This window comes from Schistocerca serialis, chromosome 9 (genome assembly GCF_023864345.2).
Source record: "Schistocerca serialis cubense isolate TAMUIC-IGC-003099 chromosome 9, iqSchSeri2.2, whole genome shotgun sequence".
Lineage (NCBI taxonomy): Eukaryota > Metazoa > Arthropoda > Insecta > Orthoptera > Acrididae > Schistocerca > Schistocerca serialis.
The window spans coordinates 439,471,213-439,488,028 of NC_064646.1; the positions used below are offsets into that span (position 1 = coordinate 439,471,213).

The following is a 16,816-nucleotide window of genomic DNA, read 5'->3' on the forward strand; positions in this document are numbered from 1 at the left end:
GAGAAATACTACAGAAGAACCATTCGAATCACAAGGCTACAGAGTTTACAATGGGAAACCTGGAATAAGGGTTATGAAAGAACATCCCCAATTTGGAACTGGGTTTATAGTCAATTTGAAAATAATAGATTTGATGATCGATTTTCAAGCCATCTCCCCTACAATGGCAACTTTGAGTTTAAAAGCATCCAACAAAATTTATACCATCATTAATGCCCATGCCCTACTAATGAGAAGAATTTTCTAACAAAGACTAGGAAAGAAGTGGAAAAGTTTTGGAATCTCCTTGACCAAACAATAAACCAAGTAAATATTAACGATGTTAAGATCCTGTTAGGGGACTTCAATGCCCAACTCGGAAGAGAAAAGAAATACTAGGATATCATTGGGGAATGGGCTCTGCATAAACAAACAAATAAGAATGGTCAAAATAAATGTAAATGTTGTGTGACTAGGGTCTCCCGTCAGGTAGACCGTTCACCGGATGCATGCCACTTCGGCGTGATGATGATTATGACAACACAACACCCAGTATCTGAACGGAGAAAATCTCCGACCCAGCCGGGAATCGAACCCGGGCCCTTAGGATTGACATACTGTCACACTGACCACTCAGCTACTGGGGGTGGACATAAGAATGGTCAGAGACTTGAACTCTATAGGGAACACAAACTGATCTCAAAGTCCACATACTTCAAAAGGAAGCCAAACAAACTTAAAACATGGAAACATCCTGATTAGAGAAAAGGAGAATGGCAGCTGGATCATGTATTTATGGACAAATTCTTCCACAGAGAAATCTACAACGTTAAAGTATAAGAAGGGTAGATAAAGATTCAGATCATTATATTGTCAAAATCAAACTTAAGTTCACACGTCGAAAAAAGAAACCAAAGTGCAATAAGCAAAGGAGGAACTTCGATCCCCACCAATTAATTAGAAATGATAAATATAGAGAAGTTACACAAAACATAAAACTGACATAATTTAGAAGAACTGGTTCAAATTTTCAGGCAACAAGTAGAAAATTTAGCCCCATCGTAGCCCCATTGAGACCACGTAAAAGACATGTCTGGTGGAACTCAGAATATGACAAAATTCATGAATAAAGGCATCATGCATGGTTAAAATTTCAAACACACAAAACAGAAGAAAATACAACCAACCTCAAAAATATCAGGAAAAAGTTTACACAAATTATCAGGCAAACCAAGAGACAATCACAGAAAGATCTAATAGACTCAATAGAAGAAAATTACCACAAAAAACAATTCCAGAGGCTTTCACAAAACGTTTGGAAGACAATTTTAAAAATTTGTCCCTCCCCATGTTAATGTTGGAAAAGGAAGATGGAAAAATGGCACATAATGACAAGGGGAATGCCGAAATCATGGCAAAAGCATTTAGTAAACTTTTGAATTGTGAAGAACCCCAGGAACTTTTAGCAATTAATACAGACACACCCCATCAAGACTCCACCTGATCTAATAAATCCTCCCGATTATCCAAGAGGTGGAAACGGCACTCAGAGAGATGGAAAAATTATAAGACATGCTGAGAAGACCAAGTTTTTGCAGAAATGTGGAAACATGCAAGTGATACAGTTCAAACATGCTTACACATAGCCCTAACAAAAATCTGGATAACAGAAAAGTTTCCCGAATATTGGACCACAGCCATAATCCACCCACTCCACAAAAAAGGAGATAAAAGCAACCCAGATAATTACAGAGGTATCTCTCTCTTAGACTGCACATACAAGATTTTCTCCAGAATCCTATAAAAGAGGATCAAAGAGCAACTAGAGGAAGAATTAGGTGAATACCTTGAAGAAGCTGTGCAGAATAGATCATCACTTTAAAATTAGCTGTAGCATATTACAAGAAACGAAATAAACCTCTTGTGATAACCTTCGTGGACTTTAAAAAAGCATATGGCTGTGTCCATAGACCTTCAATGTTAAAAATCTTAAGAAATTTTGGTCTCCATACAAAATTAATCAAATCTATAGAACTCACCGTAACCAACACTGTATCAAAAGTCAAGTTCAGAGGGAACTCTCTGAGCCATTCATCATAAAAACAGATTTAAGACAAGGAGATTGCTTGGCACCCCTCCTGTTCACCTGTGCTTTAGAATGATACAAGACTAACCCAAAGAACATCCAAATTAGAAGACCCAAAGACAACACAAGTTTAAATTGCCTAGGATTTGCTGATGACCTTGCTCTCTTGTCCAACAGCATTCAGGAAACCAAACAAGAAGTTATCTCACTACAGGAAATAGCACAGAAAATTGGTCTTGGAATATCCTTTGCAAAAACAGTCATCATGTTAACTGGCCCACCACTCATAAACAAAATTGCCATAAGAAACCAAGAAATCGAAATTGTAGATAAATTTAAATATCTGGGAGAAATCATAACATATAACCTCAATGGAAAGCCAACCTGGCATAACAGAATAAACAAATTGACTAGAGCACAAAATATATCACCAAGAACACCTACAACAAAAAGAGCCTGTCAGTAGCAACAAAATTAAAACACTACAAAACAGCCATTCAACCAGAAATAACATATGGAATTGAAACCATCTTCAAAACAACTAACACTGCACAAATAGACAAAATACTCAAAAAAGAGAGAAGAATCATCAGAACGTGCATCAACAAATCGTATCAGAAAGATGGACACTGGAGAGTAGTTACAAATGAAACAGTCTACAAGGAAATAGAACCAGTAATGAGTACAGTCGGAAAGAAACGCATTTCATTTTTTGGACGTCTAATCAGAACACCAGAGAACAGGATCGTCAGGAGAATAATAGAAAAGTTGTGGAATAGTAAGTTAAACATAAAGTGGATTTCAGAAATCACGGAAGATATGGATAAGCTACAGATTACATTGGAAGACCTAAGAAACAAAACTAACAAAATTAGGAAATTCACAGACAAACAAACCAGACTGCAAACGAGAATCAACAAACAGACAATAGGAAGGGTGATTTCTAATGAAGAAAGAAGAATGAGATCCGAGAGAATGAAGAAGTACTGGGCTGACAGGAAACTGAAAAATTCTTTGTATAAAGTTGGCTAGAGTGATCCCATGAAGGCCATAAAATGTAAATAATAATAATAATAATAAAAACATTTGAATAAATAATTGTTCGTTGGATAGAGAGCAGATAAATTTGCAGTCATGTCCATCTCGTGGTTTCATTGCTCCAGTCAGTGGAAGCAACCAGCCCATGTTTAATTCACAACATGGAAAAAAGTGTGTTTAAAGTGGTGATTAAACATTTCTGTTTGAAAGGCTTAACAGCAAAATGGATTAAAGCTGAGGTGGATGAAGTTCATACCACATCTGCTCCTGTGTTTGCAACTGTTTATTCTGAAGTAAATGAGTTTTTAACCCTTTTAGTGCCAAATACGATCTGATCGTGATCCAGATTTTCGGCGAAAAATGCCAGTAATGATCTGATCGTGATGCCTTTCTCATTCATTTTTTCCACGCTTGAAGGCAAAGTTGTTAGTATTTCCTAGCGAATGAGAAAGGCATCACGATCAGATCGTTACTGGCATTTTTCGCCGAAAATCTGGATCACGATCAGATCGTATTTGGCACTAAAAGGGTTAAACATGGCCGCACGTCCATAACAGATAAATAGCATTCAGGAAATCTGGTGGAAGTGACCATCCCCGAAATGATTGACAAATCCCACAATATGGATTTGAGTGATTGGCGAATCATTGTGTGCGAAATAGTTGATGCCACAGGCATATTGCAAGTTACATTGTTTTCAATTTTCCATGAAAAGTTGGGTGTGATAAAAATCGTGGGAAGATGGGTACCGGATTTGTTCTTGGTAGAGAATAAATGCAACTGTGTGGTCAATGCTGATACTGTTTTGGCACTTTTCAGTCAAAATTCTACTGGATTTCTGCATTAAAACATAACTGTGGATGAAGCATGGGTACACTACTACACTCCAGATACTTAAGAAATAATGAAAACATTGCGTTTTGAAGGGAAATGGCCACTAAAGAAGGCGAAGATGGTAAATTTGGCTGGCAATGTGATGCCCAAGATTTTTTGGAATGCTCACAGAATCAGCTACATCCGATTACCTGAAACAGGTACAAACAATAACTGGAAAGTATTGTTTGTTGTTATTCTAACAGTTAAGTGAAAAAATCAAGCACAAATGTCTCTGTTTAAAAATGATGACGATTCTCTTCCATTACCACAGTGCATCGGTTTACACCTATGCAGTTTCAATGGCCAAAATTATGGAATTGGAGTTTGAATTATTGCAGCATCCATCCCGTATATTCACTGGAGTTTGCATCTGTGATTTAAAAAAAAAAAAAAAAATTTCGAAGCTTGAGATATGGCTCACTGGATGGCTATTCATATCGAAACAGGTCATTGCCCAAACCAATGCCTATTTAGGAGACCTTCTGAAATCAAACTTCTTGAATGGCTTAAAAAAGTTAGAGCACCATTTGGAAAGGTATATATAGTTAAAAGGGGACTAAGTTAAAAAATAAAAACAAATTCCCAAAATAATTTTTTCTAAGCATTTTTTGGATGACTCTCATACTGTCTCCAACTAAAATAAGCTAATGTGAGCAGTGCTTCAAATTTGTTTGTGTACTGTTTTAATTAACATATAATTGCTTATTCACCATTATAGTAATAAACAGTACATGTAATTTTTTTAAAAAAATCTTAAATATTTCATTTTGACTGTTGAAAGTGCTTGTGCTGAAATATTTTTTATATTTATTTGTAGGCCAGTAATTCTAATGCAATCCAGGATCATGGTGCTAATAATTTTGCAACTATCAGAACAACATCCATTGTTACCAAGCAGCAGAAGGAACATATGCAGGAAGAGATGCATGAGCAGATGTCTGGTTATAAGCGTATGAGAAGGGAACATCAGGCTGCGTTACTTAAGGTATGTTATTTTCTGATCAGTGTGGTATAGAGCCACAAACAGATAAAAAAGCTGATCCACTCCACTGCAGCTTATTGTCTGTGATGCTGTTCCTGCTTTTCATTAGAAGGTATATTTCCATTCTTATTTTATTTCTCCCAAGCATGTGTGAATATTTTGCAGTTACTTGAAAACTGCCAAATGTTATCTGCTATTTGTGCTCAGTTGGGAAGTTTCTGTGCAAAATTTCGAAAAAATTTTATTGAGAAGAAGTGAAAGATCTTCCAGAACAATATTTTTTACTTGCATGGATTATTACTAATTCTTAAGTTTTCTGCATAAAACATTAGAAGTGCCATCTTTGAGAACTTTATATGTTCACATGATTGTCTAAACACCATGTGAAAGTTATTGCATTTTAATGTCTTGTGTAACAGAAATACACATTTTTGGCGTGTTGAAACCACTTTGGAAGTCCTTTGATAACTAACTGTAGCCCTGATGATGAAGCTGTGCTTAACAATATTCATTGGCGATAGACACACTATTTTATAGACAGTGGACAGACTTGCTCATTAACCATTTACAGTTGGTACACATCTGATACATAGCTGTAATTACTTACAATTACTTATAACATTAAAGTGTCTGTATCAGATTAGTGTTGGAATTGCAGTGGATTTAGTAACGTGAGCAATTTAAGTGCTGTAACTGCCATAGTATAAATGTAAAGATTGTAAAACTATTTAGGGCGTTTTTGCCTTCGTCACTCCCAACATAATGCAGTACTTATTACCATTGGGAAGCAATGGGAATAAGGATCTGCAACCAAAGATTCAAAAGCCCCAATTGATAGGCTGTAATGGTAGAGAAGTGGACATTTTTTGTACATGCTTGTTCCCTTTTTTATCCGTAGTTGAGAAGTTCTTTTCTTTCCGCCAAATATTCCTTAATGGTCAACCAAAAATAAGGCCTCGAAATTAAAAATGTGTTTTTTCTTTAATTCTTTAAGTGTTTGAAGTGCACGTTCTGTATCTGTGCAATTATGAAATTATAAATTTACAATTTCAAAAATTTAGATTATTTGTTGTTGTTGTTTCACAGCTGGAAGAAAGGTGCAAGCTCGAGATGGAAGCACATAAACAACAGTTGGACAAAGAATACGAGTCTCTGTTACAACAGTTTAGTAAAGAACTTGAAAAGTTACAGGTTAGACATCAGCAAGAGCTTGATCGAAAGGTATGTAAACATGTTAGGTACTGAGTAAGTCACTAGAACTTCGTACACCTTGACAAAGAATGAAACCACTTTGTCTTAATACAAGAAGTGGACAAAAACATCCATTCTGCCCACATAGACAAATGTACCACGTAAATGTTGATAGTTGGGGCATTAAGGTCTCGGATTGTATATTTTTGTTAGGTGTTAAATTATACAGGATAATTCAAAATAATGTTGACACTTTAAAGTGATATTATAAAGTTTTTGTGTGGACCCACTTTGCCCCTGGGTATGAGTGCCCTTGCCCACAAGTAAAAATTACAGTGTCATGTCCAGAGAACATCGGGTCCATGCCATCAACTGGAGATTGCCATCTGATTCACAAGTGGTCCATCTCTATAGCAGCTCAGTATCCAAGAACTTGTGAACAACTTTGTGGAAGATAAAGTGGGCATCATCCTGTTTACAAATGAAACTGTCACTGTCCTCATGCAATTGCAGCACAAACGACTCAAAATGCCATCTCCATTGGTCTGGTCACCATGGTGCTAAGCAATCACTGTAAAAACTTCTTGAGTAGTTATTCCCATACATTTAATCACATAATATCTTATCTCAATGCGAACATTTTTTCTCTAGAAAATGTCTTGGAACATTTTGAATAACCCTGTCTGTGTATGTAACAGAAGAATATTAATATTTAGTTATCATGTCTGGCTACTTTTAAACTTTCACTAAATATTTATGTGGACCCTAGACAGCCAACTATTAGGGAAATAGAACAACTTAACAAAGCAACTGAAACATTTTATGCTTATTAGTATATCGTGGTTGTGAACTTTTCAAAATAATTAACCTTGTTAATAGATGACAAGTACAACGCCCTTTATTGTGTTTGTTTGCATTGCCATCTTCTGCAGCAGCTGTTCAAATTTGTTACTAGTAGTTATCTGTCTTGAGCTGACCGCAGATTAATTAAAAAGAATTCCGCCAGTTGTGTTCTCTTTTATTAATAAAGTATCTTCCATGGTTATTCTGCAAATTGGATACATACTTTTGTGCATTTTTAGGTTGATTGATAGATGAACCAAGCAATAAAATTGACCAGTTACACATAGGCATAAATTCTGTTCATGATAAGATACATTTTACAATAGGGAAAGAGCAAAATAGACAGTTAAATTTCTAGGACATCACCATAAAGATTCAAAATAGCCAACACACATTTGACATATACCAGATACCAACAACAGACACAGTTATACTTGAGACATCACAACATCCCAGTTCTCAAACAGGGGGCACTTAGATACATGCTCCACAAACTAAACACAGTATCATTAGATACACACACTTTCAAAAAGGAAATGAATACCATAATACAAATAGCCGCAAACAATGAATACGGAGAGAACTTCGTAACAAAGATGAACAAGAAAATCAAGAAACAGAAAAGAACAAACACACAGCTGTCATCAACACAAGGACAAAATCATACACAAAATACAAGAATAGGAACAACACAAAGTTTGAAAGGAACAGAAAGCAAAAGATGGTACACAGTGACGTACAACCACAAATACACACACACAGAATATCGAATATGAATATTTTCATAAAATGAGGCACAGAAACAGGCCACCAAACCAACAAATCAAATCAGAAATACTCTCCAAAAATAATAAGAAATACTTATCTATATCAGAAATAAGGAATATACCAACTGAAATGCAATACATGTTGTGAAAGATCCATAGATCAAACCAGGAGGACATTTCACACCCGATTTAAAAAATGTGTAAGAGCATGGATGTATATGATGAATCATTCAACTTTTGCAGAATACTTACACCAACACTGACATAAAATAACAGCCAGAGACACAGACATGGAAATCAGAAGGATAAGCAACCAAAAAAAAACATCCCACCATACACAAAAACTACCACATCCAAAAAAAAATTCCTAAATGATCGGACCAACTTTGCAAGCTGCACACTCTTTAAACTGATTGACCACATAATATAATATGAAATATACACATTTAACCACAGCTCCATGTACCACTGCGATCTCCTCCCAGAACCAGTCCTATAATCACTGTCCAGGCCCACTCCCCATCTCCCCATTCCCCTCTCCCCCATTCCCCATCCCCCCCCCCCAACACACACACACACACACACACACACACACACACACACACACACACACACAAAATTGTCAACCCGCCGCCACTTCTCGTACATCTCTGCCTAACAAAAAGACAATTTCACAAATCTTCATCCACCCACTCACACACACACACACTCACACACACACACACACACACACACACACACACACACACACACACACACCAGAGAGAGAGAGAGAGAGAGAGAGAAGTTTTCCAGGTTGGCAACATTCCTGTTACTGTGTCGAATGAGAAACAGTTTACAAAAGTGAAGTGTAAATAATGCAGAATGGCAAAAATTGTCAAGTGCAAATGCAGATCGAAGTCTTTCAACGTCAACCGCTGGTAGCAAGGAGGGAAGGAGCAGAATATGTAAAGAAACACTAAGTAACTTGCACACCAACTGTATAAACAAAACGCTGTTTGTAACCTAAAACAACCAAAAATGTACAGACATATGCACCCAATTTGCAGAATAACCATGGAAGATGCTTTATAAATAAAAGCGAAACATGTCAGGTGTAATTCTTTTTAATTAAAAATTGCATTCAGCTCAAGATGAATAACCAATAGTAACAGAAAACGTGCTTTGAATCAAAGCATATAGAAGCTAATGAATATTCTCTCTTGTAGACAGAAGGCAAGTATGAGCAAAGTAAACCTGTAGGAATAATATTAAAAGGCAAAGCAAACTGTAGACCTGGCTGTAGCAGGAACTAGCTTGGTCCCATGACAAGGTGTGGCCATGTTCCAGCTCATAGTATCGTGGTGTTACCTCGCAGTGTGAGTGAGGGAAGTTATTATGTAAAGTGTTATGAAGTTATTATGTAAAGTGTTATAGGCAGAAACGACAACTTGTTGTTAGTGTTATTAATTTGACTGAGAATGAGAATGAGAATGAGAGAGGAACAACAGTGCTGAAGGAAAAGGTGACATAATACTGAAATGTCGACTTTAGTGAACCAGTGGTGTGCAAATAATGGTGGGAGGGGTACAATGCAGTGCTGCAAGATTTTTGTGTCTGCTCCAAAGCAGAGTAAATAAAATGGATGCAATAAATATTTCATTGATGATACAGATAAATGTGCTAAAGGGAGCAATTTCTGCAATGCTATGAACAGTACAGGGAATTAAAACATTTGCAGACTAGTAAAGAAACTATAAGAAATGCAGCCTTTGTTTAGAAGATGCCAGAATAAATGAGTCATTTGTGCAAATTTGAGAATGTACTACATTATATATTTTTACCGAGAAATGAAGTCTCAGGAGGGGCCATTGATTTATTTATAGAAAACGTTGATTCGTACACATTACCTTGACCTCCGCTTCACTAACCAAAAACACTAACATTTAGACTGAAAAGGCAACCTCATTTTGCTGCTATGACATCAGAAAAAATGTATGACAACAACTGGAGGAGACATACTTTGACAGAAGAGAAAACTGAAAATAAAATCATAATTCTGCTTGCGTTAAATGGCAAACACCATATACCGTATTTACTCGAATCCAAGCCGCACCTGAAAAATGAGACACTAAATCGAGGAAAAAAATTTTCCCGAATCTAAGCTGCACCTGAAATTTGAGAGTTGAAATTCAAGGGGAGGGAAAAGTCTAAGCCGCACTTCCAAATCAAAACAAAGTTGGTCCATCGTAACATGAGACACAATTTAGGTCAAATGGATGAAGATACAGCGACAGTAGTTCGGTACGAGTCGTAAGCTTAGCAGTTAAGCTTTACCAGGTAAACATTGCTATGCGTCCGGCACTCCATCCGTATTTATATGGGTACCCTTCCTCTTCCACGTACTTCATCAGGTTTGACTCGATTGCTTATTTTGCTTTGATCTGATAAGTGTCGTTCTCTTTGTTATAGGTGTTTGCATCACTTTAAGCTGAAAATGCATTATTGTACTGTGTCTTGCATTGTTTGTCGCATTCTGATGAGTGTTTACGACCTGTCGCTTCTCATGGCATGGCTTGCTTTTGTGCATGCTACTGCTGCTTGCGATGAGAGAGAGAGAGAGAGAGAGAGAGAGAGAGAGAGAGATTGTCTCATTAGCGAAACAATGACAAGAGACTGCTATTTGTTGTTACTTACACTGCTGCTTTCTTTGATAATGATCAACAAGAACCAGATAATACATTGCATATGATAGATGATGTACTGAATGAGAATTTAGTGAAAATTTACTCCATTTGAAAATCTTTGCAAGCGCCTCTTTAGTACATTACATAGTGCACAGAAATTAGTCATCTTAGATTTAAAAATCTAGTCAGTTGCCGTACTTCATTTCTGACCGTATCACTATTTACCATAAGAATAATATGAATATAAACATGATATGATATGTATATACTTCCATGTTTGCTGTTGTCTCACTCTAGTTTCGTGGTTTATTAGGCAGACAGGATTTAAATGAGATAGCAGCAAACACGAAAGAATACATGGCATAGTGTTTACATTCGTATTATTCTTATGGTCAAGAGAATACTGCATGTGATTCACGATTCATTTCTTGTCACAGGTAGGAAAAAATTCAGAATGTAGTGTTGGCCATATTGACATACATCGCAAACAGTCTTGCTAGTCGGATTTTCGTAGTCGATTTTTAGTGATGACTTCAAATGCAGAGTGTGTTGTCGTCTTCAGTCTGTATACTGGTTTGATGCAGCTCCCAATGCTTTTCTATCCTGTGCAATGCAGAGTAGCAACACTTCTAAAATAAGAATGAAAATAACTTAGAAATTAAATGCTGAAATGTAAAACAAAATTTTATTTGTAATACATCTTATACGAAATGTTTAAAATATTAGTCATGATTCGAATCACTATCACTTGATTCTTTGTTGCTCATTTCTTCATACAGAGCATTGTCCTCTGTACCATATAGTGCACTGGATACCAAACATTTTTTAAATGCTTGTTGCACCGTTTGATTTGGAATTCACTTCTATGCATCATAAATCCACTGGCACACATGCGACAAACTTGCGCGTTTTATACGTCCTGTTGGTGTCAGTTGTCTGTCACTTTTCGAAAACCAGTCTGTGTATGTGCGTTTAAGCTTGTCCTTAAATGGTTTATCCAAACAGACGTCAAGTGGTTGCAGAATTGATGTCATCCCGCCTGGAATTACTGCCAAGTCCGTTTTGCTTCCCTCTAGTTTTTGTTTTACTGCAGGTGTGGCATGGCCTGCGTATGCATCAAATACCAACAGACTGCATAAACCAAGCATTGCGCCAGGACGATGATCCCCCACCCGTCTAATCCATTCCAGCACCATGTCCTCCGAAAACCACCCAGTTTCGTTTGCTCTTACCATTACAGTTTTTGGAAACACTTCAGATTTCGGTAAGTCTTTCGCTTGAAAACTATGAATGGGGGTAATTATGTCCATCTCTTGTGTAAGCAAGCATGATGGGCATCCTGATTTAAGAACACTTATGTGTTTCTTTCCTCTGGCATCAACCGAATAATTCGATGGCATGTCAAAATATATGGGAGTTTGGTCAGCATTTCCTATCTGACCAAGAAGGTATTGCTTTTCTGTGCGCTGCCTAATTATGAAGCACCGAAATTCCACAAGTTTTATTCCATAATTTTTCGGCAGCTTCCGTGCAACTGAAGTTCGCCTCCAAAGTGAAAAACTCCACTACTTCATAAACAGATCACTCCAGCTTAGACTAGCCTTAAAATTTTCAATTTTTTACTCTCTAGCAATTTTGTGTGCCTTAATTTTTAAAATTTCGGCATTCACAGGCAGGAATTCCTGACGCTGTTCCTAAACAAATTCATTTAATATCACTTCTAGTACATCATATCGGCTACACTTTGGTCCACTAAATGCTTTCCTGCTACTTGAACATTCAAATAATTTGTCTCTCTGCTGTCGCCATCACCTCATGTTGCTCTCATCAATCCCATATTGTAGACCTGCAGCACGATAAGAACTTTGTTCCGCAAAAGAAATAACTCCCCTCTTGAATTTGGCACTTCACAAAATTCCACAAAGCAGTAGGCGCCGCAACGTGAAATCTTAATGAGCTCCAGCATTTCAACTTGTGCAAAGCATATCAACTTGTACAAAGCATATCAACTTGTGCAAAGCATATCAACTTGTGCAACAATCCTAAAGCCTTCTGCATTGTTGGTGTTTTTGTGTAAAGAAATTTATTTTTGTTGCTTGAATATTTGAAAGGCTGCTACATTCGAAGTTGAACAATCCGAGGGGTGTCCAGCACAACCCGTGTGTGTCCTGACTGGCCCACTACTGTGTCCCCCTGGGTACTGTCCGCACTGAGGTCAATACATCACCCGTGGTTGAGTGGGAGGTCATTCCAGGGTGTGGCCTGTAGCACAAGACTTTCCGAGGGCCCAATCAGAGGGCCTCCCCAGTTTGTCTGACAAACAGGTTTCGGATGGTGTCTGTGGCTGACAAAGTCCCTGAGCCAGATGAAGTTGCTTGCCCTGTTCCAAAGGAATCCTATCACAGTTGCAAGGTCTGGGCATTCACAGAGAGTGGGATTACTGGTAGTTGGGAGCTCCAACATTAAGGGTGTTGCTGCAAAGGAGAAGGAATCCAGTGTGCACTCTATGTACATACTGGGAGGAGCCATTCCAGATGTGGAACGGGTGCTTCCGGATGCCATCAAGAGCACAGAGTGCACCCAACTATAGGTGGTGGCTCATGTTGGTCCTAACAATGTGTGTCTCTTTGAATCGGAAGAGATAGTATCTGGTATCAGGCGACTAGCTGAAATAGTAAACACTGCCAGCCTTGCTTGCAAGATGAGGGTGGTGCTCATCATCTGTAGCATTGTCAACAAAACAGATTCTGATCCTCTGGTATAGAGCCAAATGGAGGGTCTGAATCAGGGGCTCAGATGGTTCTGCTGCTGTGTAGGTTGCAATTTCATCGACTTGCCATAGGGTGGTAGGTTACTGGGTTCCATAAATGGGTCAGCAATAAACACACACAGGAAATAGCTACATAGGTAGTGGGGGCTATGTAGAAGGGACTGGTTGATTTTTTAGGTTAGAGGTCTCGAGAAAGTGCAGAAAAGATTTAAATTTCAAAGGGTGCAGGATGAACACAGGAAGAGATTAGACTTAGGAATAGTCAAAGTTGTAGTTGTAAACTGTTGTAGCTGTGTTGGAAGAGGACCAGAGCTCTAAACACTAACAGAAAGCAGTGACTGTCAAATTGTTGTAGCTACAGAAACCTGATTAAAGCCAGAAATATAGTCATCTGAAATTTTTACGAAGGACCTAACTGTGCTCAGAAAAGATAGATTAAATTCATTTGGTGGTGGAGTGTTTATTGCTGTCAGAATAGTTCACCATGTAGTGGAATTGGTGGGGTGTTTATTTCTGCCAGACTAGTTCACCATGTAATGAAATTGAAGCAGATAGCTCCTGTGGCTTAGTATGGGTAGAGATTGTACTCCACAACCATAATAAATTAATAATTCGTTAGAAGTTGTACTCCACAACCATAACAAATTAATAATTGGTTCTTTTTGCCAAACCTTGCCCCAATTCAGATGACACAGTTACTGATCAGCTCAAAGAAAATTTGAGTGTCATTTCGAATTGGTACCTCACTCGTACAATTGTAGATGTTGGTGACTTCAATGTACCCTCTATATGTTGGCAAAAATGTTTAAGGTTGGTGATAGGCATAAAACATTGTCCAGTACCATACTGAATGCCTTCTCAGAGGGCTATTTTGAGCAACTAGTTCAGGAGACCTCTTAAAGTGTAAGTGGTTTGGAAAACATACTTGACCTGTTAGAAACAAATTTTCCTGATCAAATAAGGAGCATCATGACAGATATAGGGATTAGTGACTACAAGATGGTTGTAGCTAGACTGATTATCGTAACATCCCAACCCACCAAAAATAAATGCTAAATACATCTGTTTAAAAAAGCAGATAAAAATTCGCATGATGCCTTCCTAAGAGACAGTCTCCACTACTTCCAATTTGACTATGAAAGTTTAGGCCATATGTGGTTCAAATTCAAAGAAATAGTGTGAATGGCAGTTGAGAGATATATACCAAATAAATGGATAAGAGATGGTTCGGATCAGCCATGGCACACAAAGTAGGTCAGGACACTGTTGCAGGAGCAGTGAAAAAAACCATGCAAAATTTAAAAGAATGCAAAATCCTCAATGTTGGCAAAGTTTTATGGAAGCTCAAAATTTAGCTCGAACTTTAATGTGAAGTGCTTTTAATAGTGTCCATAGTGAAACTCTGTCCCAAAATCTAGCAGAAAACCCAAAGACTGGAAAGTTGTACAAGTCATACCAATACCCAAGAAAAGAAATAGGCATTTTCTGCTGAATTACTGACCCATATCACTAACATCAATTTGCTGTAGGGTATTGGAATGTATACTGTGCTTGAACATCATGAATCTTCTCGAAGAAAATGATTTATTGACAAATAGTTAACACGGATTCAGAAAATACCGTTGTTTTGAAACCCAGCTAGACCTTTATTATCAAGAAGTAATGAGTGCTATCGACAGGGGGCGTCAAATCGATTCCATATTTTTCGATTTCCAGAAGGCTTTTGACCTGACAGTTCCTCACAAGTGACTTCCAATTAAATTGTGCTCCTAATTGAATACCGTTTCAGTTGTGTGACTGGATTCACAATTTTCAATCAGAAAGGCCACAATTCGTAATAACTGATGGAACATCATGGAATAAACCAGAAGTAATATCTGGCGTTCCCCAAGGAAGTGTTATAGGCTGTATGTTGTTCCTGATCTCCATAAACAATTTAGGAGACAGTCTGAGTAGTCCTCGTAGATTGTTTACTAAGGTTGCTGTCATTTACAGTCATGTAAAACCATCAGTGATAAAAATGAAATGTAAACTGATTTAACAATATATCTGTATGGTAGAAAAAGTGACAGTCGACTCTAAATAATGAAAGATGTGGTCGTTTACATCAATACTAAAAAGAATCCACTAAATTTCAGTTACATGGTAAATCACACAAATCTAAAGGCTGTAAACTCAGCTAAATATGTAGGGATTACAATTATGAATAATTTAAACTGGAACAATCACATAGGTAATGTTGTGGGGGAAAGCAAATCAAAGACTGTGATTTATTGGCAGACTACTGAAAAAATGTAATAGGTCTACTAAAGAGACTGCTTACTGTATGCTTGTCCACCCTCTTCTAGAGTACTGTTGTGCAATGGGGTTCCGCATCACATAGGACTAGAGGACACTGAAAAATTCAAAGAAGTGCAGCTCGTTTTGTATTATTGTGAAATAGGGGAGAGAATGCCACGGATATGATACACAAATTGGGATGGCAGTCATTAAAACAGAGGCCGTTTTTCACTGCGGCAGGGCCTTCTCATGAAATAACAACCACCAACGTTCTCCTCAGTGTGCCAGCTACATAGAGAGAAATGATAGCCATAATAAAATAAGAGAAATCAGAACTCTACAGAAAGATTTAAGTATTTGTTTTTCCTGTGCAGTTTTCAAGAGTGGAATAGTATTGAAGTAGCTTAAAGGTGATTTGATGAACCCTCTACCTGCCATTTAATTGTGAATTGTGGAGTAATCGTGTAGATGTAGAGAGTGGAGAAGGTAACTGTAGTGACGTAACAAGACTGTTACGCCACTTGAGGTAGCCGTTTGAAAGGCACGCGTACACACACGCCGACGGGCGTGAATTCTGGAGATTGTGGCGAAGCCATGACACAAATAAATGTAAGCAAAGTAAAACACAAGATCCTTTGTAGACTCGTCGCCAATCTGTAGTGACGTAACAAGACTGTTACGCCACTTGAGGTAGCCGTTTGAAAGGCACGCGTACACACACCTTTTTTTAAAGAATGACAAGTGTGGTGTCTGGCGGTGACACCACAGTAACACCATTGACTCTTCAGAATGTCCTTGGTCCTCTTCTGTGATTCTTGCAAAGGAGGAGGACAGCACATTGTGTTTTGGCACTGACTACAGTCAACTGAACAAAAACACAAGGAGAGATGTCTATCCATTGCCGCATTTTGATGACAAGGCTGACCTGGAAAAGGCTGCCTTCATGACACGTGGTGGCCTCTGAGTGTAAAGTTATGCTCGTAGCACTACATAATTCTGCAGCCACCTTTTAACCTATGATGGACAACCTGTTTTGATACTTAAAATGAATGCTGTGGTTTTGATATCTAGATGACATTCTCATTTTTTTCAGTGAGATTTGAAGAACTTTTAAGCCATCTGACAACTGAATTCAAAACAATGCCCCTTTGCCACCCAAGAAATAAAAATCTTGGGGCAACTAATGGCGATGAAGTCTATCCCGATCCAGAGAAATAAGCTCACAGATTTTCTAATTGCTCAGGACATCTATGACGTGAGAAATTTCCTCGGGATGTACTCGTACTACCTATGATTCATAAGTAACTTCTGTACCAAGGCAAATCTCGTGCAAGAATT

The 16,816-nt window shown here is 37.9% G+C and overlaps 1 protein-coding gene across 3 annotated transcripts in view; it reads left to right on the forward strand.

The window, feature by feature from the left end:
• The window catches only part of LOC126418541 (serine/threonine-protein kinase Tao), a 206,268-nt gene that overhangs the window by 86,698 nt on the left and 102,754 nt on the right, over positions 1 to 16,816 (forward strand). For all 3 annotated transcript variants that reach the window (XM_050085353.1, XM_050085354.1, XM_050085355.1), the window contains 2 exons: positions 4,797 to 4,964; positions 6,048 to 6,182. In XM_050085353.1, coding sequence (XP_049941310.1) covers positions 4,797 to 4,964; positions 6,048 to 6,182 — 303 coding nt within the window. The remainder of the gene's footprint in view (positions 1 to 4,796; positions 4,965 to 6,047; positions 6,183 to 16,816) is intronic.